This window comes from Schistocerca americana, chromosome 6, assembly GCF_021461395.2.
Source record: "Schistocerca americana isolate TAMUIC-IGC-003095 chromosome 6, iqSchAmer2.1, whole genome shotgun sequence".
NCBI classification, from domain to species: Eukaryota; Metazoa; Arthropoda; class Insecta; order Orthoptera; family Acrididae; genus Schistocerca; species Schistocerca americana.
The window spans coordinates 345329872-345354161 of record NC_060124.1 but is presented as its reverse complement, the minus strand read 5'-3'; the positions used below and the strand labels follow the sequence as shown (position 1 = coordinate 345354161).

General features: G+C 55.2%; 5 protein-coding genes across 5 annotated transcripts; 3 read left to right on the top strand and 2 right to left on the bottom strand.

Annotated features, from left to right (window-relative positions):
- The first annotated feature begins 1615 nt into the window (after positions 1-1615).
- On the top strand, positions 1616-2827 carry LOC124620141 (circumsporozoite protein-like). Its single transcript, XM_047146812.1, has 2 exons — positions 1616-1664; positions 2427-2827. Exons 1-2 carry the CDS (start codon positions 1616-1618, stop codon positions 2825-2827), a joined length of 450 nt encoding a protein of 149 aa, XP_047002768.1.
- An 8-nt stretch (positions 2828-2835) lies between these two features.
- LOC124620140 (basic proline-rich protein-like) lies at positions 2836-4343 on the bottom strand. Its single transcript, XM_047146811.1, has 3 exons — positions 4182-4343; positions 3341-3920; positions 2836-3224 (listed from the first exon to the last, which is right to left on the bottom strand). Exons 1-3 carry the CDS (start codon positions 4341-4343, stop codon positions 2836-2838), a joined length of 1131 nt encoding a protein of 376 aa, XP_047002767.1.
- A 78-nt stretch (positions 4344-4421) lies between these two features.
- On the bottom strand, positions 4422-5042 carry LOC124620139 (non-classical arabinogalactan protein 31-like). Its single transcript, XM_047146810.1, has one exon. It carries the CDS (start codon positions 5040-5042, stop codon positions 4422-4424), a length of 621 nt encoding a protein of 206 aa, XP_047002766.1.
- Positions 5043-5392: 350 nt separating this feature from the next.
- On the top strand, positions 5393-6256 carry LOC124620138 (non-classical arabinogalactan protein 31-like). Its single transcript, XM_047146809.1, has one exon. It carries the CDS (start codon positions 5393-5395, stop codon positions 6254-6256), a length of 864 nt encoding a protein of 287 aa, XP_047002765.1.
- A 341-nt stretch (positions 6257-6597) lies between these two features.
- On the top strand, positions 6598-7026 carry LOC124620137 (non-classical arabinogalactan protein 31-like). The gene has a single exon (XM_047146808.1). The coding sequence runs from the start codon at positions 6598-6600 to the stop codon at positions 7024-7026; it is 429 nt and encodes a 142-aa protein (XP_047002764.1).
- The last annotated feature ends 17264 nt before the right edge of the window (positions 7027-24290 follow it).

Below are 24290 nucleotides of genomic sequence, written 5' to 3'. Positions count from 1 at the left end.
GCGGATGAACAGGTGGGCGGCTGGGCGGCCGGGCGGGCGGGCTGTCGGTCGGTTGGCCGGGCGGGCGATCGGTCGTGCGGGCGGCCGGGCGGCCGGGCGATCGGGCGGGCGGGCGATCCTGCGGCCGGGCGGCGGGAGGGCGTCGGGTTTCCGGGCGGGCGGGCGGTCGTGCGGCCGGGCAGCCGCCCAGGCCGCCTCTATCGACCGGTGACATTCAGTGTCACGTAAAAGTGCACAATTCATTTTCCAGTGACCTTTACTCCACCATATCTTCTGATGCGTTAGTGAAATCGTACAGACGTACGCCATATGATCCGTAAAAGCTGCTGGCCAGATTTCGGCATCCAATATCGTCGTCCGTAGAGCTCGTGTCACGTACACTCTATCAAGTCTACTCGCCGAGTGTCCCATGACAAACGTATAACCCGGTCTGTCACCATGCTGCAGTTCCCAGGTATCCAGAAGCGCCATTTCGGTAATCAACGCATGCAGTTCCATGCATGGCACATAATGAGGTACTTGGTCCTTTTTGTCGCCGCCCACTATATAGTTATCAAAGCGTCCAGCGAACAACGGTGCTATCTCTTCGGTGTAAAAAGCCGCCCTTTCTCTTCGTTTGGTGGAGTCAGATGGTGCGTATAAATTGATGAAACGAACGACGTCGACAGTGATCGCTATGCCACATGCCGAAGGGAGAGACCTGACGTCCTCCACTCCTATTCCTTCCCTGGTGAGAATCGCCACACCGCATCCACTTTCATCGTCCACTGAATAATGTGCCTCGTAACCGTAGAACTCTGGCGGCGATGTGAAACGCACTTCTTGTAGGAGAACAATATCCACGTCCGCAGCGCATAACATATCTTTCAGCATTTGAATTTGAAGCGGTGTCCGTATGCCATTAATGTTTATCGTGGCAATGCGGTACGCCTGGCTTGTGTTCATCAGTTGTAGGGCGGTGTCATTAAGCGTCCATCTGCACCCCCGGCGCTCCTCAACACACAAAATTGGTCAACATTTCCCGATCCCTCCCGACCTCTGGGCAGGACTGTCCTCAATCGTCGCGTTCGTATTTTCATCCTGTTCCTGTTGGTCCATTTCTTGCGCCCAGTCCCCCAGCATATTTCCAGAACTGGTCGAAGGATGGGAGGTAACGTTGTCATCGCTCTGATGTTGGACAGTTGTCATCTCCACTTCCGCCTTCCGGTCACCAGAAGGAGAGTTCAACTTTTCGTCGCTGTGTAGTTCCTGCATGGTCATCTCGGTATCTGTTGAATCCACTGGTCTCAGGTCGATACTGTCGTTGTCGTCCACTGTCTCCTCGGGACTATGGCTATCGTCAGCAGAAGTCAGTCGATGCTTCTTTCTTCTCTTCGGCGAACGCTGTTTCCATTGCCTTGCTTCCGCATCGGCTGTTGGGGTTGTGTATCCTCCGTCTTGGGCCTGGCGTATCACGCTCTCGGTGGTAGCACTGGCAGCCACCACGGATGAGCCTGGAGCGGTCGTCAGCTGCGTCTCTTGTGCGGTGTCCTGTGTCTGCTGTGGTGGAACCAGTGGTCGGAGTTCCAGTCCATTGGTGTCCATGTTCTCTATAGGGGGCAGCTGCTGGTGCCCAATGGAAGACTCCCTCACGTCGCCTCTCAGGGCTTCCACAAAGGTCAACGGTAAGACAGTCGTCGGTTGTGGCGCCTGAAAGTCTTCCCGTGGAGTCTGCAATAAACGTCGCTGGAGGCATTCCGAGCAGACGTGACCATCTTTCCCGCACCCCGAGCAAGTGCGAGGTTGCCCATCATAGATTATAATCGCTCGACAACCTCCTATGTACAAATAAGAGGGGACGTGCTTGCGCAGTTCTATCCGTATTTGTCTCACCCCATTTAACACGGGGTACGTGGTAAGACTCGTCCATTTTTCGGCCACATGGGATAGAACTGTACCGTATGGTCGAAAGGCGTCGGTAACAGGTTCAGACGGGACCTCAAACGGAAGTTCGATGACTCGTATAGTGCGGATCCCCATTCCCACGTGATCGACTGTAACCGCACCAACATTCCCGTCGGCATGACAGAAACGATACCCGTTCGGTGATCGTTGTAGAAGTCTTTCGCAAGCAGCCTCGTCAACAGGCTTGACATAGACGGTGCTTGAAACGAACGATAAATTGATTCCCACGATTTCCTGTGGATCGATTTTTACCTCTTCTCTGAAGAAACGTTAAATTTCGTGTGCCTTTGGTCGTGTATAGTCGTTCACAAAACTGAACTTCAAAGTCGTTTTTCTGTACGAGTGTGCCATCTCGTACTAGACTCACAACACTGCACACGCAAAGCTGCTCCGGCGTAAACAAACAGGCGCGCGCACCACAGAACGGCCGGCAGGCAACACGGTCTGCACTGTGTCACTGCCGAAGGCAGACTGCGCTGCAGTCGGGTGGCCGGGCATCGGGCGGGCGGGCGGGCGGGCGGGCGGGCGGGCGGCCGGGTGGGGTGCGGCCGGCCGGGCGGGCGGCCGGGCAAACGGGCCGGCGGCGGGCGGGTGGGCGGGAGGGTTGACAGGAGGCCAGGCGTGCGGTCAGGCGGCGGGCGCGTGGGCGGTCAGGAGGCGGGCTCGAGGTGGGCGAGAGGGCAGTCAGACAGTGGGAGGGCGGTCGGGGGGCGGGCGGATGGGCGGGCGGGCGGGCGGTCGGGCAACCGGGCGGCCGGGCATCCGGCGGGCGGGCGGCCGGGCGGCCGGCCGGCCCGGCGGGCGGGCAAATGGGCCGGCGGCAGGCAGGTGGGTGGGCGGGTTGATGGGCGGCAAGGCGGGCGGCCAGGCGGCGGGTGGGTGATCGGGCGATCAGGCGGCGGGCGGGGGCGTCGGCGGTGGGCGCGAGGCGGGCGGGAGGGCGGTTAGTTGCCGGGAGGCCGGGCGGGGGACGGACGGAGGGGCGGCCGGGCTGCCGGGCAAACGTGCGGGCGGCCGGGCGGGCGGCCAGGCGGCGGGGGGGCGGGCGACCGGGCGGTAGGCGGGCGGGTAGCCGGGCATGGGGCGGGCGGGCGGCCGGGTGGCCGTGCGGGCGGGTGGTCGTTTGGGCAGGCGGGTGGGCGGGCGGGCGGGCAGGTGGCAGGCGGGCGGCCGGGCTAGCGGCCGGGCAAACGAGCCGGCGGCGGGCGGGTAGGCAGGAGGGTTGACGGGAGGCGAGGCGTGTGGCCAGGCGGCGGGCAGGTGGACGGTCAGGTGGCGGGCTCGAGGGGGGCGGGAGAGCAGTCAGGCAGCGGGAGGGCGGTCGGGGGGCGGGCGGATTGGCGGTCGGGCGGGTAGTCGGGCGGCCGGGCATCGGGCGGGCGGCCGGGCGGCCGACCGGCCGTGCGGCCGTGCAAATGGCCGGGGTGTGGGCGGGTGGACGGGCGGGTTGATGGGCGGCCAGGCGGGCGCCCAGGCGGCGGGCGGGTGATCGGGCCGTCAGGCGGGGGGGCAGGCGGGTCGGCGGCGGGCGGGTGGGCGGGAGGGTTGACGGGAGGCCAGGCGTTGGCCAGGCGGCGGGCGGGTGGGCGGTCAGGTGGCGGGCGGGGGGCTGGCGGGATGGCGGTCAGGCAGCGGGAGGGCGAGCGAGGTGCGGGCGGAGGGCTGGCGGGCAGGCGGCCAGGCGGGCGGGCGGGCGGGCAGAGGGGCGGCCGGGCTGCCGGGCAAACGTGCGGGCGGCCGGGCGGAGGCAGTCGGGTAGCCGGGCATGGGGCGGACGGGCGGCCGGGTGGCCGTGCGGGCGGGTGGTCGTTTGGGCAGGCGGGCGGGCGGGCGGGCGGGCGGGCAGGCAGGTGGCAGGCGGGCGGCCGGGCTAGCGGCCGGCCAAACGAGCCGGCGGCGGGCGGGTAGGCGGGAGGGTTGACGGGATTCCAGGCATGCGGCCAGGCGGCGGGCGGTGGGCGGTCAGGTGGCGTGCTCTAAGCGGGCGGGAGGGCAGTCAGGCAGCGGGAGGGAGGTCAGGGGGCGGGCGGATGGGCGGGCGGCGAGCGGCCGGCCGACCGGGAAAATGGGCCGGCGGTGGGCAGGTGGGCGGGAGGGTTGTCGGGCAGGCTGGTGGTCGGGCGGCCGGGCAGTCGGGTAGCCGGGCATGGGGCGGGCGGGCGGCCGGGTGGCCGTGCGGGCGGGTGGTCGTTTGGGAAGGCGGACGGGCGGGCGAGCGGGCGGGCGGGCGGGCGGGCGGGCAGGTGGCGGGCGGGCGGCCCTGGCTTGCGGCCGGGCAAACGGGCCGGCGGCGGGCGGGTAGGCGTGCTCCAAGCGGGCGGGAGGGCAGTCAGGCAGCGGACGGTTGGTCGGGGGGCGGGCGGATGGGCGGGCGAGCGGGCGGTCGGGCGGCCGGGCATCGTTCCGTCGGCGGGCGGGTAGGCGGGAGGCTTGACGGGAGGCCAGGCGTGCGGCCAGGCAGCGGGCGGGTGGGGCGGTCAGGTGGTGGGTGGGAGGGTCGGCGGCGAGCGCGACGCGGGCGGACGGGCGGTCAAGCGGCGGAAGGGCGGGTGGTCAGGCGGCGGTCGGGCCGGCGGCCGGGCGGCCAGGCTGCCGGGCGAACGGGCGTGCTGGCGGGTTTTGTGGATGGATGGCCAGGCGGCGGGTGGGTGGGCAGTCAGGCGGCTGGCGGGCGGGCCGACGGCGGGCGCGAGGCGGCCGGGCAGGCGGGTGGTCAGGCGGCGGGACGGCGGGCGGGGGGCGGCCGGGCGGGCGGCCGGGCAAAAGGGCGGGAGTGCGGGTGGGCGGGCGGGCGGCCTGGTGGCGGGGGGCCGGGCGGCTAGGCGGCGGGCGGCCGGGCATCCGGGTGGCGGGCGGGCGGGCGGCCACGATGTCGGGCTGCCGGGCTGCCGGGCGGCCGGTCTGCCAGTTGCCCGGGCGGGACGCCAGGCTGCCGGGCGGATGCGAGGGCGGGCGGGCGGGCTGGCGGTCGGGCAGGAGGTGGCGGGTGGTCGGGCAGGGTGGCCGGCGGGCGGGCGGTCGGGCAGGGGGGCCGGCCGGCGGGCGGTCGGCCAGGGAGGCCGGCGGGCGGGCAAGGGGGCCGGCAGGCAGGCAGGCATCGGGTGGGCGTTCCGTCGGGCAGGTAGTTGGTGGGAAAGTGGCTAACCTTGAATTGTTTTGCAATGCTAATAAGATGTGAATCGGGTTTATATGGAGTAGCGTTGTTTCAATTGAGTACTTTTCAGTCACTACCTGATGAACAAGTGCTACTACAGTCATAGGTCTGTACAGTGAAACAGTGCGTAAAATCGTGGCTTTCAAAGAAGAAAGGTCGGGCGGGCAGACGGCAGGGCGGCGGGCGGGCGACCGGGCGGTCGGGCGGTCGACCGGGCGGGTGGGCGGGCGTTCGGGCGGGCGGGCCTGCGTGCGGCCGATCGGGCGGGAGGGCGGTGGACGTAAGGGCGGGCGGATGGCCAGGCGGGCGGTCGGGCAGCGGGCGGGCGGTCGGGCAGCGGGCGGGCGGTCGGGCGGGTGGGACGCTGGCGGGCGGATGGGTGGGACGCGGGTGGGCGGGCTGGCGGGCACGGGCTGGCGGCCACACGCCGTCCCGCCCGCTCAGCCACCCGCCGCCTGCTCGCCCGCCCGGCCGAACACCGCCTGCCAGCCCGGCCGCCTGCCGCCAGCCTATCTGACGCCCTCCCGACCCCTCGAAAGCCCGCCCATCTGCCCGCCCACTCGGCTGTCAGCTGCCTTCCAGCCGCCCGCCCGCCCGCACGCACACCACCTGCCCACCCGTCCGGACGTCTGTCCGCCTGCCCGCCGCCTGCCCACCCGCTCAGCCACACAGCACCTGTCCGGCGCCTGGCCGTCCGCCCTCCCTTCCGTCCACCACCCTCCCGCCCGCTCGGCCGCCCGCCGCACGCCGCCCGCCGCCTGCCCGCCCGCCCGCTCGGCCGCCCGCCCGGCCCTCCGCCAGCCCGCCCGCCTGCCCGAACGCCCGCCCGCCCAGCCGGCCGGCCGCCCGCCCGCCCGCCGCCTGACCGCCCGCCCACCTGCCCGCCGCCTACCCGCCAGCTGCCTGCCCGTCCGCCTCGCCGCCCGCCCACCGCCTGTTCACTGCCTGCCCGACCACTCGGCCGCCCGCCCGCCTATTCGCGCGCCTGCCTGCCCTCCCGTCCAGTTGCCTGCCGACTGCAGAACCGCCTCGCGCCCGCCGTCTACCCGCCCTCTTGGCCAGCCGCCTACCCGCCCGCTTGGAAGGCCGCCGCCCTTCCGGCCGCCTGACTGCCTGCCGCCCTCCCGCCCGCCCCCTGACTGGCCGCCCGGCCGCTAACCCGTTCGGCCGCCCACACGCACGGACGCCCGCCTCCTGCCCGCCTGCCGGCCGTCCAACTGCCGCCTGCATACCCGCCGACTGCCCGATCACCCGGCCGCCTGTCCGACTACCCGCCACCTGCCCGCCCGATTACCGCCTGACCGTCCGACCGATACCCGCCCGACCGCCCCCCCGCCCAGCCGGGCTTCGGGCTGGTGCGCGGTCAGGTGGCGGGCGGGTGGGCGGTCGAGCAGGTGGGTGGGTGGGCGGTCGGGCGGGCTGGCGGGTGGGCGGGCGGCCTCACGCCCGTCACCGAACTGCCATCTTGGCCACCCGCCTACCCGCCTGCTCAGCCACCCATGGCCTGCTCGGCCGCCCGACCGAACCCCGCCTGCCAGCCCGGCCGCCTGCCGCCAGCCCATCTGCCGCCCTCCTACCCACTCGGCCGTCCGCCCAGCTGCCCGTCCACTCGGCTGTCAGCTGCCATCCAGCCGCCTGCCCGCCTGGCCGCACACCGCCTGCCCACCCGCCCAGCCGTCTGTCCACCTGCCCGCCGCCTGCCCACCCGCCCAGCCACACACCACCTGCCCAGTGCCTGGCCGTCCGCCCGCCGTTCCGTCCACCGCCCTCCTGCCCACTCGACCGCCCGCCGCCTGCCCGCCCGCCCCCTCTGTCGCCCGCCCGCCCGCCCGGCCGCCAGCGCGCCCGCCCGATCGCTCGCCTGCCCGGCCACCCGGCAGCTCGGCCGCCCGCCCAACCGCCCGCCCGGCCGCCCGCCCGTCCAGTAGTCCGCCGGAATATGCGACATTCCCGCTGTCCCTATGTGCGAGGTCTTCAGTGGTGTCTTGTGGTGCTTTTTGATGTTGAGTGTTTTCTGGGTTTATGCAGAAGAAGGTACTGTGCTGACAGTGTTAAATTATTAAAATATTCCTTCAGAATCGTTTATAAATTTACTTTTCATGGTTTAAAAACTAGCCATGCTGAGAGTGTCCTGAGGATTGTAAAGAAAACTTAATGTTGTCTGTTCGGTCGTTTTCGTAGATACTCTGTGAGAATTTTGTGGACAGGTTAATAAGGGTATGATGGCTTATGCGTAATGTGGTCCTAACCATGAAATTTGACAGTGTTTATCTTATTTCGGTGGGATGTCATGGCATGTGACTGGTATCCGGTTGTGTGACGTAACCTTGGCGGGAAAAGACCGGAGTGGCTAGCATATTTCCGTGCTCTTACTTGTTGTCTTTCCTGTTGCGTCACCTGTGATAGGAGTCTTGTATTGGTGAATTTAAAAGAGTCGTTTGTTTGGTGATAACCACCCTGGTGTTGAGTTCGACGCTGCGACGTCATCCTGCGGCGGGTTTTTTTTTTTTTTTTTTTTGTCAACTACTGACTTCTTCTTGTGGCCAGAGAGTGCAGCACTGTTTGGTAACCACTTTGATGTCCAGTACACTGTCGCAGTGTCATCTTGCTGCGGTTTCGTCAACTATCAGAGCGTGTCTCCTCCCTTCGACTAAGGAGTGCAGCACTGTAGGGCTGAGTGTCTTACTGTATCATACATGGGTGCATCTCACGGATACTGAGACACTGACATCTAGTGACGCAGGCGTGAAGTGAACTCTTTTGTTTCTTTTTTATACGATAGAGAGAGACACAAGAAGAGCGCTGACGTGTTAATCCTTGGCGTCTGTTTTGATATCATGTGGACTTCTCTTGTTCAAAGTCTTTATGTTGATTTGTACTGAACGCTGTAACATTGACCTGTTTACTCTCGCGTTAATACGCGGAACCGGAGTAGGAATATTTCTATAAAAGCTGGTGGCAGCTAACGGATTAATTAATGGTGGAGGTGAAACCATGTCAATAAATATGGAGGGTACACCTAACAGTTTTCGTCGACACAGTAGTGACACACCCACAGGCAGGCACAGTAGGGAGATACCACGTAGCAGTCCGTGGGGAGAGACACCTAGAAGATCAAACATGGAAAGTCGCATGACAGAGGCTGTGGAGGAAATAATCACAGAACTTCAGACAGATCTTAGAGGAAAGAAAACATCAACGGTTGTATCCTCATCGGTAAAGAATAAAATATGGATTCTTGCATTGGGGCAGGCGAAATTATATGGGCAAATAGAAGAACTCAGAGTAGAAAATACTAGGTTAAGTAGGGAATTAGCAGCAGTAAGCGCTCCTGATTTGCAGGCACGTTTTGAGAAACTACAGGCAGAGATAGTAGAACTGAAAGCGGAGAACGAGAAGTTGAGATCCGAAAATCGATTCCTTCCAGTGTCCTTTGCAACTGCGGTTGCTAGTGTTCCCCAGAGAAATTTGAAAAGTAAGTTGGAACAACAGATTAGTCAAATGAAAGCGAAACAGACTAGCACCCTCTTTTTTAAGTCAGATAATACTACAGATGTTAAAACAATAAGGGAAGTGGTAACAAAGACAATAAATCCGAAACAGGACAAAGTTAAAATAAAGGCAATAAGATCGACGGCAAACACTGTAATTTTGGAGACAGAAACACAAGCAGATAAAAAAAACATAATGGAAAAGACAGCACTACTTCAGAATATCAGGTGTGAGGAACCTAGAAAATTTAGGCCACTGCTTGCTGTGTATCAAGTACCAACAACTCTAACTGATGATGAATTTCTCGAAGAGTTGTATGAAATCAATCTAAGTGAGTACATTTCAAGGGAAGAATTCAGTGAGGGTGTTTCAATTAAGTTCAAAACGGGACCACGAGGGAAACGTACAGTAAATAATGTTCTTGAGGTATCACCAAAAATTCGTCAGCAGCTATTACTGAGTGATAGGGTGTACATTCAGTTTGAAGCATTAAATATTAGAGATTTCGTAGGTGTACAGAAATGCTTTAACTGCTGGGGTCTTGGACACTCCACTAAACGATGTGATAAGATGCAGGTGTGTGGAAGATGTGCCAAGACAGGGCATAAGAGAATTGACTGTAAAGAGGAGACAGAAATTGGATGTATTCCATGCAAGTATAGGAACAAGGTCTGTGACAAGGCAGGGGGGGCCTGAATGTGAAACATATAAAATGCTTTACGAAAGACAAATTGAACGTACAGATTACGATATAGTGAATGATACTCACTAACATGAACTGTAACTTAAATCGCGAGACAGTACACCCCCAACCAGTCACGGATGCACTCACACAGGCATCTAATTCTAGTCATACTAAACAAATGACGATAATCCAACTCAACTGTATGGGAAGTACCCATGTAGGCATGGAACTTAACAGGTTAATAGACGAAATACATGTTGATATAGCTTGCCTGCAAGAGCCACACATGCGGGGTGGCAAAGTTACCGGATTATCGATGAAACTTACCACAATTGTGGGAACTCAAAATGCTAAAGCTGCAATAGTGCTGATTAACCCTAATTTGACTGTGACAAGGATATCTCAGTTTTGTACAGAACACATTGCTACAGTAGAGATTGTACACGGGCGTGATGTATGGATAATTTCATCTATATATGCCCAATATTCATATGAAATTGATCCCTTTATCGAAAAAATGCGAGATATTTCACGGTTTTCACAAGGGAAAAGATTGCTTATATTAGCAGACATAAATGCACGGTCAACCATTTGGCATGCTGATAGGACAGATGTTAGAGGTCACATGGTTGAGGATGTAATAAACGAATGTAATTTATTCCCATTAAACAGAGCGGGACAACCACCAACCTTTCGTGGTCATGCCGGTGGCCAAAGTAATATTGATATTTCCTTGGCAAATGATATTTCCTTACCACATATAAATATGTGGGAAGTCATGGATGGGGCCACACATAGTGATCACAATGTTATTATTATCCACACAGACAATTATAGAAACACTCAAAATACTCAGACACAACAACAGTATCTAGCTTTTGGTAGGGCAGACTGGAACAAATTAAGAAATGTAATAGAAGAATCAGTATTGTATACTACCCAAGGTAGTATAGACTTTAAAACACATGTTTTGACAGATGTCCTGCAAAAGGCACAAAAGAGTGCCATCCCACTGGCCAGTGCTAAGCGGAGGCATCAACGATCTCGGACAGCTGAACTGACTCGACTATGGAAAGACTCGCGGAATAAGAGAAAGTACTATCAAAGGGCAACATCAGCCCAAGAACGACAGCTTAGACTGGATCAGTACCGGAATGCAAAACTAAAGTATAAAACTGAACTCTGTAAAACCAAACAAAAGTATTGGACTGACTTTGTTAAAACGAATTTACAGAAAGATATATGGGGACAACCATTTAAACTCATGACTGATCGCATTAAAAGCCCGATGGTGATGTCAACATTAAAACGAACAGACGGAACCATGACAAGTGGCTGGAGATGCTCAGCAGAATATCTCGTAAACAAGCTTCTACCAGATGACTCATACGTAGAGGACGAGCGACATCATCGTGACTTACGTGACGGAATGGAATCTGCATATGTAAATCAGGATGTCACACTTCCTTTCTCGCAGGAAGAGGTAGCCCTAGCAATAGATAAACTCAAAAATAGAAAGGCGTCAGGCCCCGATGGAATATACACAGAAACATTGAAGAATGCCAGTATATTGATCACCCCGTATTTAACTGGCCTTTTTAATGAAGCCCTTCTACAAGGAAGAATCCCTACACTCTGGAAAATGGCTAATGCAGTCATTATTAAGAAGTCTGAAGATAGGGAGCCAACTGACCCGAAATCCTATAGACCTATCTGTCTCCTGAACACACTTGCAAAGGTGCAGGAGAGGCTCCTGTGTGATAGACTGCAGGCACATAGGCGCCTTTTTGGTCTAACTCCCCACCAATTTGGATTTAGAGAACAAAAATCGATAGATGACGCCATAAACCGCGCCCTACAAATTGTGGGGAATACGACGGAGAAATATGCGGTCGCTATACTCATTGATATCGCTGGAGCTTTTGATAATCTCTGGTGGCCATCACTATTTGCTAGACTACGGGAAATTCGACTACCTACTGCCCTGTATTCTAGTTTTATGGACTACTGTAGGGGAAGAATTGTAGAATGGAAAGCAGGAACACAGAAGGTGGTTAAGAGAGTAACCAAGGGATGTCCACAGGGATCAATCTGTGGTCCCATTTTTTGGGATGTAGCGATTGAGCCCCTATTGGACATCTTGGATAGGGACACACTTGTAGAAGGTGTTGTCGCTTATGCAGATGATCTTTTGGTTGTTGTTTCTGCACCATCTAGACTGCAATTGGAAAATAAATGTACTTTAACACTACAGATGATCAATCACTGGTGTAATCAGAACAAATTGAAAATAGCAGGAAATAAAACAGTTTACTTATTGCTCAAGGGAATACTCCAGCGAAATCCTAGAATAAAATTCAATAACATTAATATACAAAGGAAACAGGTAGCTAGATATTTAGGACTCCATCTAGATGAACGGCTCTCCTTCAAAGAACACATACAGCGCACTGTTGACAAAGCTGCTAAAATTATGCATAAACTTGCGAGATTAAACTCAGTGCAGTTCAGATTACCATTAACGATGATTCGGATGTATCACATGGCATTATTTGAGTCTATCGCATGTTTTGCAGCAAGTGCCTCGGCACATTGTCTATGTTTAGTAACTTATAAAACAATAGTCAGGAGAGGGCAAAGAAGTGTATTAATTTGGATGTCGGGAGCATTTAGCACAACACCTGTTGAGGCCTGTATGTGGTCCTAGGAACATGCCCAATAGACCTCACTATTCGCTGTAGAGCTGCCTCATATTGGTTGAAAAATGGTGACTTCGAAACGGTTTTCCAAATAACAGGAGAAAACATACAAACCAAGCAACAGCTACACAAATGGAAGTTAGACACGTGGCAAAGAGAATGGGAAACATCAGACAAAGGGCGGCGTGTGTTTTCCTTTTTTCCAAATGTATTTGAGAGGTTAAAACTAAAACATGTGGAGCCAAGTCGTGGCATGGTTCACTACTTGACTGGGCATGGACCATATCCAACACATCTACACCGTATGGGAGTAAGGCAAACAGAGATTTGCACATGTGGCATTCTTGGAACGCCTGAACATGTCGTGCTAAGGTGTAATTTACTCGACCATGAACGACCTGCAATAAGAGATGATGAGGTAAGTGCGGTCCTTCGGGACCCAGATAAATGGAACATCTTAAATAGTCTGGCTGACTCAGTGTCAACGACACAGCTTGACATTTACAAAACTCAACATCTTACTGCCAGAACAAGAATACAGACAGAGACAGAACCTCAACACATTACTTGGGAAGACACAAGCTCTGACAGTGACACAGACAATAGAACAGACATGGATTAATTCTGACAGAAGGTGTAGATCAATGCTATATGGATGTAGACACTGAAGGTTCCCAGCCTTGTCTTATAGAGCATTAGAGATCTTTTTGGACACTCATGCAGATTCCCCTTCGTGGCTCACAACCTTGTCACTTCTTGCTACATATTCTAGACTTACTTGTATTAATTTAAGTAATTTTACATTTAATTTATCATAATTTAAACTTCCATGCAACTTATCTTTGATTTGTCTATATAGTCTTCTAGCTCTTATGATATTTTAATATTGTTTTTCTGTCTTTGTAATCTAATTTTTATTGTCACATAGAGGAATTTAGTTATGGTCAGTCTACAGGCACATACATAGCCTTCACATTCAGGAATTGCATGTGAGAGAAATTAGAAATTTATTTTCTTAACCTTAAGTATAATCATATTCCTTTTATTAATTATATTAACTTTGATATTCACTTATTTCTAAAAATTGATAACTTGTATGTTATCGCATACTATAATCTAATTTTTCCTGTATCTAAGATAGTGTATGCAAGTTATTTTAATATTCATTATGCTACCATATTTCATGTAAAATTCCAATATCACTAATAATCTTACATAGATAAATCTAGTCCACTTTAAATTTTGGGCATATGCATAAATTGTATTCTAAAATTGTAGCAGCTAGAACCCGGTTCTCTGTTGACACCCTATAGTTTAGAATTTCTTTTTTCATTTGTTTTCTTTTCGGTATATTTCTTTTTATACCTTATTTGTTACATTTTATATTTAAATAATTATATTATTTTTTTATTAATTAGTTTGTAAATAAACGTCACTTACTGTAATAATTAGTGTACGAACACACAGAGCAACAGCCAGGGCAGAAACATTAAAAAAGGTCCGCCTCCACATGGCAGGGACGGTAACGAAATGGGGACTTGTCAAGCTGACATAACTTGCAAGCAGCCATTTCGGCTAAGAAACCAAATACTGCCTGGCTTGTTACTTGTTTTAAGAAGCACATGGCCCACCTTAGTAACCCAGGTGGTGGGCTACTCTGTAGTGTTTAAATGAAAAAAAAAAAAAGTCCGCCCGGCCGCCGCCTGACCGTCAGCCCGCCTTCCGCCTGACCGCCTGCCTGCTCGCTCGCCCACCCGCCCGCTCGCCCGCCCGCCCGTTCGTCCGCAGCCTGACCACCCACCCGAAGCCTGCCCGCCTGCCCACCGTTTGCCCGGCAGCCCGGCCGCCCGGCCGCCCGGCCGCCCGCCCGGTCGCCCATCAGCCCGGCCGCCCGCCCGTCCGCTGCCGGAGGCCGCCCACCGGCCGGCCGCCCCCCACCCGCCGGCCGGCCGCCCGCCCGCCCACCGGCCGCCCGCCCGCCCGCCCGCCGGCCGCCCGGCCGCCCGCTCGCCCGCCCACAGGCCACCCGGCAGCTCGGCCACCCGATCGCCGTCCGGCCGCCCGCCGGCCAAACCGCCCGACCGCCCACCCGCCCGCCCGGCCACCCGCCCGCCCGGCCTCCCGCCCGGCCGCCGCCTGACCGTCAGCCCGCCTTCCGCCTGACCGCCTGCCTGCTCGCTCGCCCACCCGCCCGCTCGCCCGCCCGCCCGTTCGTCCGCAGCCTGACCACCCACCCGAAGCCTGCCCGCCTGCCCACCGTTTGCCCGGCAGCCCGGCCGCCCGGCCGCCCGGCCGCCCGCCCGGTCGCCCATCAGCCCGGCCGCCCGCCCGTCCGCTGCCGGAGGCCGCCCACCGGCCGGCCGCCCCCCACCCGCCGGCCGGCCGCCCGCCCGCCCACCGGCCGCCCGCCCGCCCGCCCGCCGGCCGCCCGGCCGCCCGCTCGCCCGCCCACAGGCCACCCGGCAGCTCGGCCACCCGATCGCCGTCCGGCCGCCCGCCGGCCAAACCGCCCGACCGCCCACCCGCCCGCCCGCTCGCTCGCCCGCCCACTCGCCCGCAGCCTGACCGCCGCCTGATGCCTGCCCGCCCGCCCACCCGATGCCTGACCGCCCGCCCGCCCGCCCGACGCCTGCCCATTTCCCCGGCTGCCCGGCCGCCCGGCTGCATACACACCCGCCCGCCCGCCCGTACGACCACCCGCCCGGCCGCCTGCCCGCCGCCTGACCGCCCACCCGCACGCCGCCTGGCCGCCCACCCGGCCACCCGCCCGGCCGCCCTCCACACGCCGCCTGCCCGCACACCAGCCCTCCATATGCCCGTTTGCCCTGCCGCCCGGCCGCCCAGCCGGCCGCCCGCCCGCCCACATGCCCCCCGTCCGCCCGGGCGCCTTCCAGCCCGCCCGCCCACCCGCCCGCCCCTTGGCCAACGCCCGCCGCCCGACAGCCCGCCTGACTCGCGCCGCCGCCGACCTGACCACCCGCCACCCGACCGCCCTACCGCCCGCCACCCAGCCGTTCGCCAAGCCGGCCGCCCGCCCGCCCGGTCGGCAACCCTCCAGCCTGCCCGCCCGCCGCCTGACCGTCCACCCGCCCACTCGCCCGCCCGCCCGCTCGCCCGCCCGCCCGCAGCCAGACCGCCCACCCGATGCCTGCCCGCCGCCCACCCGATGCCTGCCGCCTGCCCACCCGCTCAGCCACCCGTCACCTGCCCGGCGCCTGGCCATCCGCCTGCCCTTACGTCCACCGCCCTCCCGCCCGATCGGCCGCCCACCGCAGGCCCGCCCGCCCGCTGCCCGCCCGCTGGGCAGGAAGCCGGGAGGGGGGGCGGTCGGGCGGTGAGGCGGTAGGCGGGTGGGCAGGTGGCGGGCAGTCGGACAGGCGGCCAGGTGAGCGAGCAGTCGGCGGGTTGGCAGAGGGCAGTTGGACGGCCAGCAGGCGGGCAGGAGGCGGGCGTCCGTGCGTGTGGGTGGGTGGCCGGGCGGGTTAGCGGCCGGGCGGCCGGTCAGGCGGCAGGCGGGAGGGCGGCGTGGCAGCCGGCCGGGCTGGTGGCCGGGTGGCGGGCGGGTGGGCGGTCGGATGGCGGGCGGTCGGGACGGCGGCGGGCGTGAGGCGGGCGGGCGGTCAGGCGGCGGGCGTCGGCCAGGGGGCGGGCGGGTGGGCGGGCGGGCAGTCAGGCGGCCGGGCGGGCAGGCGTGCGCGTGGGCGGCCGTCTGGGCGGCCGGGCGGCTGGGCGGCAGGGCAAACGGGTAAGCAGAGGGCGGGCAGGCAGGCAGGCGGGCAGGCGTCGGGCGGCAGGCGGCCGGGCGGATGGCCAGGCAACCGGGCGGCCGGATGGACTGGCGGCTGGGTGGGCGGTCGGGCGGGCGGCCTGGCGGGTGGCCGGGCGGGAGACCAGGTGGGTGGCCGGGCGGATGGCCAGGCGGCGGGCGGGTGGGAGGTCAGGCGGCGGGTGGGCGGGTCGGCGGCGGGCGCAAGGCGGGCGGGCGGGCGGTTTAGTGGCGGGCGGGCTATCAGGCGGCGGGCGGGTGTTCAGGCGGCGGGCGGGCGGTCGGGCGGGCATTGGGTGGACATTCGGTCGGTGGGCGGGCGGGCAGGCGGCGGGCGGGCGGGCAGGCAGGGATCGGGCGGGCGGTCAGGGAGCGGTCGGGTGGTCAGGCGGCAGCCGGGCAACCAGGCGGCAGGCTAGTGGGCGGGCGGTCAGGCGGCGAGCGGGCAGGTGGCCAGGCGGTGGGCGGGTGGGCGGTCAGGCGGGAGGGCGTGTGGGCGGGCGGGAGGGCGGGCGGGCGGGCGGGCGTCCAGACTGCCGGGCAAACGGGCGGATGGGTGGGCAGGTGGGGTGGGGGGCGGTCGGGCGGGCGGGCGGCCAGGTTGCCTGGCGGACGGGCGGGTGGCTGCGCGGCCGGCCGGGCGGCCGGGCTGCCGGGCAAACGGACAGGCGGTGGGTGGGCGGCCGGGCGGGGGGGCGGTCGGGCGGTAGGCGGGCGGGCAGGTGGCGGGCAGTCGGACAGGCGGCCGGGTGGGCGGGCAGTCGGCGGGTGGGCAGGCGGCAGTTGGACGGCTGGTAGGCGAGCAGGAGGTGGGCATCTGTGCGTGTCGGCGGCTGGGCGCGTTAGCGGGCGGGCTGCCGGTCAGGCGGCGGGCTGGAGGGCGGCGGGCGGGAGGGCGGCGGGCAGTCAGGCTGCCGGGCGGGTGGCGGCCTTCCAAGCGGGCGGGTAGGCGGCTGGCCTAGAGGGCAGGTAGGCGGCGGTCGCGATGCGGATGGGCAGTCGGCAGGCAACCGGACGGGCGGGCAGGCAGGCGCGCGAATGGGTGGGCGGGCGGCCGAGTGGTCGGCTAGGCGGCGAGCAGGCGGCGGGCGGGCTTCGAGGCGGACGGGCAGGCAGCTGGCGTGTAGGCGGCGGGCGGGCGGTCAGGCGGCGGGCGGGCTGGCGGGCGGCCGGGCGGCCGGCCGGGCGGCCGGATGGGTGGCGGTCGGGTGGGCGTTCGGATGACGGGCGTGCGGGCGGTCAGGCGCCGGGCAGGCGGGTCGGCGGCAGGTGCGAGGCGGGCGGGCGGGCGGTCAGGCGGCGGGCGGGCTATCAGGCGGCGGGCGGGTGATCAGGCAGCGGGCGGGCGGGCGGTTGGGCTGTCATCGGGAGGACATTCAGTCGTTGGACGGGTGGGCAAGCGGCGGGCGGGCGGGCGATTAGGCGGCGGGCGGGCATGCAGGCATTGGGCAGGCGGTCAGGGAGCAGTAGGGCAGTCGGGCGGCAGCCCGGCAACCAAGCGGCAGGCAGCGGGCAGGTGGGTGGCACATCGGGCGAGCGGGCACCGGGCGGGCGGGCATCGGGATGGTGGTAAGGCGGCGGGCGGCCGGGCGGCCGGGCGGCGGGTGGGCGGGCGACCGGTTGGTGGGCGGACAGGCGGCTGGGCGGCGGGCGGGCGGTGTGCCGGGTGGCCGGGCTGCCGGGTGGCAGGCGGGCGTCCGGGCGGCCGGGCTGCTGGGTGGCGGGCGGGCGGCTGGGCTGCCGGGCGGATGGGCGGGCGGGCGGGCGGGTGGGCGGCGGCGGTCGGGCGCCCGGGCGGCCAGGCTGCCGGGCAAACGGGCGGGTTGAGGGGTGGCCAGGCGGCGGGCGGGTGGTTGGTCAGGCGGCGTTTATTGAAAGATAATCTGCTTTTTAACTTTGTCTTTGCCATAAAAGTTTTCACTTTACATCGCTAGTATGCTTTGTCAGACTTAGAATCTGTTAACATGCAACAATGTATGAAGTTAAATATCCAGTCAATAACCAAGAGAACTTATGTAAACAGAAATTACGAATGCATTGTTATAGTGAACAGACGACACAGTGTTGTTATTTGTACATTCTTGTTTGTTAGTTGCACGATTACGTATTGACTATAAGGCTCACATACTTAGAACATATACTGGTACTGCTAATGAGATTCTAATGCAACATTTTGGTTTACTTGAAAATACATTCTGGATTTAAAGTACTTTCTGTGAGATACCATATGAGACAGTGGTTAGTTTATGTGACAACTACACGATTATATCACGACGTTACTAATGAGTGACAATTTACAATGTTGCTTTTGCGGTGTATCTGTTTTATATCTGCACAGTTTTTCTGAAATCTTCTGGAAAGTAAATCATATTTTAGTAGTAACTTTTGTGGTATAGCTACAAGGAGACAGCCTTTTCTGTAGCACAACAATACGTTACAGCACAGTACTTTCTTCATCACGGCAATAAGCGTAATAACTAAGATATCTATATTCAAAGCATTTCACTTTTGTTTATCATGAGGTAAGTACATTGACTTCTGCAGAACTTAGCTTTCGAAGGACGACAACTACGACACTTCCACAGAGATTATCTTACAACAAGACGCACAGTTGAGTGATTAATTTTATACTTAAAACATTTATTTTTAAAGGTTTTTGAATTACAAAGAAAGTTTTCCGTGATACATATTACTCCATTGCAATAATCTGTAACACCTGAGTGTATAATTACATTAATCCTCAGGGGGGTACACGCCTACTTTGCGTACCATGTGTTTGGCAAGCACAAGGAGCCCTAGCTAATATGGTATTTGCTTATACAACTTTACACATCGGTACCATATTTCTCTAACACAGAATTACACAGCTATCTGATTATTTGACAGAGATAAACATTTTTTTTACTACATCAGTGACAGATGTTTACGCAATTACACAGTTGGATAACTTCACACTTATGAAACTGTATTTTGTCTGTACTTTGTAAACTGTTCATATTTTTTCGGAATCATTGTGATACTATGAGAGCTTTGAATGATGTATTTGGTATGAGATCATGATTTTTAAAGTACGTTTGAGGCAGCTGACACTTTTGACATGAGCAGAGAATTTTTTTTAGGTTTTGAAATTATTGGAGGAAGCTACAACGATTTTGAGATTTGACTGAAGTGTTATGATGTTATTTTTACGACGACGATGTGTATTATGCTGCTGAAGTATGTTTATGATTAATAGGCTGAGGATATATGAGTTATTTGATTATGCTTCATATTTATAATGACGAAGTATTGACGAGTGTCGATGGATACGTATATGTGTAATAAGGTAAGGAGTAATGAATAGTGGGTAGGGACTCTTGACTTGTGAAACAGGATGTTGGAAACCAAGAATCGTACTTTAAGAGTTATGAAATGTGTGTAAATGCGTGAATGTATCACAATGCCGGCGAAAATTTTTTTGGACACTTATATTTATAGGATTTTCTTTCTACAGATTTGCAACGCTAATTCTTGACCTGTGAAATATTTTTATGTGAGACTGTCACTGTAGCGGAAACTTGTGTCGTAAATATTTCCGTAAGAAAGTTAAGTGACCACCTGCACATAATGCGTCGTGGGCACCCAGCTGTGTCAGACGCCTGGAGAAAAAGCCATTAGTGTGTGTGCCATTTCAGAGGCACAGGTGGAAAAGACTAAAAAAAGGGAGGCCATTATCCTCGCTATTGACATTCCTTTGTAGAAAGCATCGCAAATACGACACGCTCATAACTTGGAAACATTCTTACATCTGCACACCTGATTAGGACAAGTGTCTATCTACGAGAATTGAGAGAATTTCTACTAAATTATGAAATGCCTCATGACTACTGAATGATTATTTTATGCTTTACTTTGTACATAGTTGCTTATTTCATTTGATATCTGGTTTCCAGCTGTCTTGCAGCATTGGTTTCATAAAATAAAATTAAATGCATTTGCTAATGTGAACACTTTCTGTCAACAGATCTATTAAATAATTGTTTTATGACCCACATTCTTCGAAAAATGAGCTCTTGGAATGGAAAGAACAGTAAGAAGGGACTAATAACAGTAACTGCACATATCATTTTCTTTTCAACTACTAGGTAATTTTTTTGGTAGAATAACTTCTTGTGGTGCACCACTTTAATTACATAGGCATTAAGATGTGAATTTACATTTACCTTATCTGCATTGTTATCTTTAGTGTACTATTTTTTCTGCTTGAGCTTTGTCATGCTTAGGTATACGTTATAGCATTTACTGCTGCTGTTTGCCAGGCATAGTGTTACTGAATTTGACTTTGTGTTACGCTGTTAAGCCAGTTTACTAGGCATTTATTTTTCTTGTTTGCTGCACAGTGCCTTATATTAGTGGTAATATTGCTTGCTTTGCCTTTTGTATTTTTTATCATTGCTGTTTGTGTTAATAGTTTTGTGCCGCTGCATTGCCTCGTTCCTTAGTTTAGTATCTGAGCTCAGTAGATTTAAGTTAGCTTAAAAGGGGTAGACTATATAAGAGAATGAGCTGCGATGAAATGCATTGAGAAGTCACACAAAAAAAGTACAGAAAGCAGGTATAGATAGGACTTTTGGGAAACAATGAAGAACGAAGGGAGATCTCCGAGAAGTAAAGAAAGTTTTGTTTGCAAAATACTGCAGTAAAAGAAACCCTGTCCTTTCCTTGTGTTATAGCACTATGTGTTTGTGTACTCTTGAATATTTGTGTTTTTCCTGTCTTTATGTGTTTAGCTGATGTTGTTCTGTTGTAGAATTTTTCTAATAATATGTTATTTACTTTGTAAAGATGTTTAGACATTATTTATTCTGTTTTGCTTTAATGCTCATGTGTGAAGTTGACGTTTCAATAATTATTCTGGTCTTTTATGTATGTACTCATGTCATAATTCCTGTAACACTGATGTATATGTTATTTCGATTCTTTTGTAAAGCCCATATTACTACAAATGTTATCTCTACTATTATGTTCTTTAATGATGTATTTTGTATCTTTGTAATTGTATTCTTATGTTATAAAATTGTAATTGACACCAGTTCATCAAATTAAGTAACTTGTAAGTTACATTTCACTGCACACATTTCTGTTGGTCATAGTATATGGACAATATGTGAGAAGTAGGGACTGTTAGTGTTTGCATGTGTGTTAATAATTCAGCAAGGGACTGGATAACAGCAGTGCTGGTTCTAAGGACAATTCCAAACACTTTGTGAGTGCACTAGTGGTGGTTTACGGACTTGCTATATAATCCGCAAGACTCTTCAATGGTGATTGTGCACCTGCATAGTCACAACAGATGGCTGCTGGGCATCTCTACAAGGACTACAGTGGGTCTGCATCTTTGATGGTCCACCAATACCATAATCTCTACCAGGACTACAGTGGGTCTGCTCTGTGATGACCTACCAATACTCCTCAAAACTTCGATTGACTCTGCTGTGGGTTTGCTCCGTTGTGGCCCATTATCTGTCTGCATGTCAAGAGTCAGCACTGTCTTCCCGTTGGAAGGACAACACTACTTCTTCAAGACTGCATGGAAATCCACTACTTCCGTGTACATTTTCGTTTACTGCAGACACTTTGAGAAAAAAAACATTGCAATCTCACTGTGATCAATAAGTGTGTGCATTTGATTTCTTTGTTATTGTAATTGTGAATAATTTTTAACAAATATGTATTAGCCAGTGCGCAAAACAATTTGTAAAATTTTTTGTGGGGAGCATGGGGGCTATGTAAGTAGCTGTTTAGGTTTTTTTATTGGTAACGCCACCTCTGTATGAAAATCACTGGCTGTGCTGTGTGCAGTCTGTGGCTGCTTTGCGTTGTTGTAATACTCGCCATTGTAGTGTTAGGCAGCTGGATGCGAACAGCGCATAGCGTTGCGCAGTTGGAGGTGAGCCGCCAGCAGTGATGGATGTGGGGAGAGAGATGGCAGAGTTTTGTAATTTGTCATGAACTGCTATTTATATTATGACTATTAAGGTAAATACATTGTTTGTTCTCTATTAAAATCTTTCATTTGCTAACTATCCCTATCAGTAGTTAGTGCCTTCCGTAGTTTGAATCCTTTGTTTAGCTGGCAGTAGTGGTGCTCGCTATATTGCAGTAGTTCGAGTAAGCAAGATTTTTGTGAGGTAAGTGATTTGTGAAAGGTATAGTTTAATGTTAGTCAGGGCCCATTCTTTTGTAGGGATTATTGAAAGTCAGATTGCGTTGCGCTAAAAATATTGTGTGTCAATTTAAGCATAATCTGTATAAATTCTTCAAAAAGGGGACGTTTCAACTGACACGTACTCAATCGAAACAACGCTACTCTTCCTAGTGCACAGAGTTTCAACTTCAAAGCAATTATCATGTTGTATACATCGGTAAAGAATGCTAAAATTTTTCTCAAGGCTAACGTCTTATGTTATTTTTCTGGGAGCCAGCTGGCGCACGCGGCTGCCTGCTGTGCGAGTCATTGTCTGTCTCTTTGTTGGCGCGCGCCGTTAATGGGATTAGGAGACCTAACTTCTACAAATTCACTCTGACGAGAAGGCCCTGCCCTGTTTGAATCCCGCCAGTTCTGATGCAATTCAGGTCTGTCATTATGAATATATCGTCTGTCGTCATGTCGGTAGATTCCGTAGTTTCTTTTTTGTTGGTCATGTGGTGGAGAATTTCTCCCGGAATCGTAAGTGCGCGCTGAACTGTTGCGTCTGAAATTACTCTGTCTCCCTTGATAATAATAGTTCTGGTTACCATATTGTCTGTTTCTATTATTGTCTCTGTCATATTCAGTACTATGGAAATGCGAGCTTTCTCCGTAACTAGTATTACTCTGCAAGTGGTTGTCATATGGGTGGTGTCTGTTTTGGTCACGATTTGTGTTGTGAGAATAGCCTTGTCGCGTCAAGTTATTATTTCTTTCATCGTGGAATTGCGACGGATATGACCTGTAATTGTTGTGTTCCTGTTTCCGCTTTCCGCGATTGTCAGTGTCAATTTCTAATTCTTGTAAGAGTCCCTGAAAAGCTTCAATGTCGTCTTTGCAACGTCCTGCCAAAATAATATGTCGCAAATGTTCAGGCAATTTGATTAAGCAAATGCGGATGAGTTCTGAAGGGCTGTATGGGTTTGAAAGATACTGATTCTAATGCAACATGTCTTCAAACTATTTCACAGGCCTGAAAAATTCAGATTGTTCGAAACAATCGCCATTAGAAACCAAAACTTTCACCGACTTTGACTAGTGTACCCTTCCTGTACCGCCGGGTAAGGACTGGCCAGCCGCTTCACGGCTGGAATCCGCCTTGTCCTGGATTAGGAGGGAGGGGGGCACAAAAATACCGGACTAAACGCACACCGATCATGACTAATATAATTAGAGTAGATGTAGAAGATAGGATAATACCTTAGAATATACTGCAGCGACACCAAGTTAAGGGCCAGCCCAGTGCCAGGGGCATGCCCACTGGGATTAGCTCAGTGGGCCTGGCCAACAACCAGTAGGTTTATAGTAGCACTGGCACACTTGTAACGCTGCAGGTAGTACGTAGTTTCCTCGTAGATTAAGTAGTTAGAGCCTCATAGCGGTAAGATTAGAGTAAATAATAATAACAATAACAAAAAGATACCTGTAGTGTAGAATAAAAAGCTGCATTTTCTATGTATCATCATTAGGACCCACTAATGTAGTTAGGTAGTGGGTTATCATGTATCATGTAATGGATTTAATAAAGAATATTTTTAAAAAAAATGGTTAGTTTGCGAGTAGCTGCACCGTTTCCGTCCCTAGCCATGTGGAAGCGGACCAGATCTGAGCTATCACATGCTGCATGCGTGGTTTGCTGTTTCATTTACAAAGTATTATCATGTTAATAATATTTAGTATAAAAAATAAAACTGAATACAATATAACGAAAATATGAACATACTGATTTAAAAGAAGCAAGTATAAAATATAAAACTAAATAAAATATAAAGGAAATATGAACATAGTGATTTAAAAAAAATATATATAAAGGAAATATGAACATAGTGATTTAAAAAAAAAAAAATTCTGTTAATGCCGTTGGTATGTCATAGAGGATCACCAGCGGATTTCGCTTTTTAGGTGGCTCACATTTGACTGCTGTATTTAATTTGGTATTTTTTAGGATTTTATCCCTGTCTTCCTCGGTTGCTACGTCAACTACTACCAGGTTTTTTGTCGCTTTGACTTTGTTTATTTTAATTTTATCCTTAGCAGGGTCAATTGTAGTGGTGAATATTTCCTGTACTTTTTTGACTGTTTGCCCGGGCAGGGGTCTTAAAAAGACCGCCGTGTCCGGCCTTTTGGTGACCTTAGCAATTGTCTCTTTAGTGGTTTGGGTTTTTGTGACTGCTTGTGCAGCCACTGCAGCCCAGGTTTTGGTTGGCTGCTGTCTTAATCTGTTGTTTTCTTTCTCGAGTTCTTCGAGTCGCCCCTCAAGCTTAGCACTTGCAATAGCCCAAGCGGCGAGCTCATTTTTGGTTGCCAGGACTGCAGCCTGG

Excerpts from the sequence above, each read along its gene's own strand:
- LOC124620141 (XM_047146812.1), top strand. The coding sequence starts at position 1,616 with ATGGAAGACTCCCTCACGTCGCCTCTCAGGGCTTCCACAAAGGTCAAC. Across the intron at positions 1,665-2,426 it reads GGCTTCCACAAAGGTCAACG|TCGGGTGGCCGGGCATCGGG; the intron begins GTAAGACAGTCG and ends ACTGCGCTGCAG.
- LOC124620140 (XM_047146811.1), bottom strand. The coding sequence starts at position 4,343 with ATGCCCGGCCGCCCGACCGCCCGCTCGCCCGCCCATCCGCCCGCCCCC. Across the intron at positions 3,921-4,181 it reads CGCCCGCCCGCCACCTGCCC|AGCACGCCACCTGACCGCCC; the intron begins GCCCGCCCGCCC and ends CCGCCCGCTTAG. Across the intron at positions 3,225-3,340 it reads TTTGCACGGCCGCACGGCCG|CCCGCCACCTGACCGTCCAC; the intron begins GTCGGCCGCCCG and ends GCCCCCCTCGAG.
- LOC124620139 (XM_047146810.1), bottom strand. The coding sequence starts at position 5,042 with ATGCCTGCCTGCCTGCCGGCCCCCTTGCCCGCCCGCCGGCCTCCCTGG.
- LOC124620138 (XM_047146809.1), top strand. The coding sequence starts at position 5,393 with ATGGCCAGGCGGGCGGTCGGGCAGCGGGCGGGCGGTCGGGCAGCGGGC.
- LOC124620137 (XM_047146808.1), top strand. The coding sequence starts at position 6,598 with ATGGCCTGCTCGGCCGCCCGACCGAACCCCGCCTGCCAGCCCGGCCGC.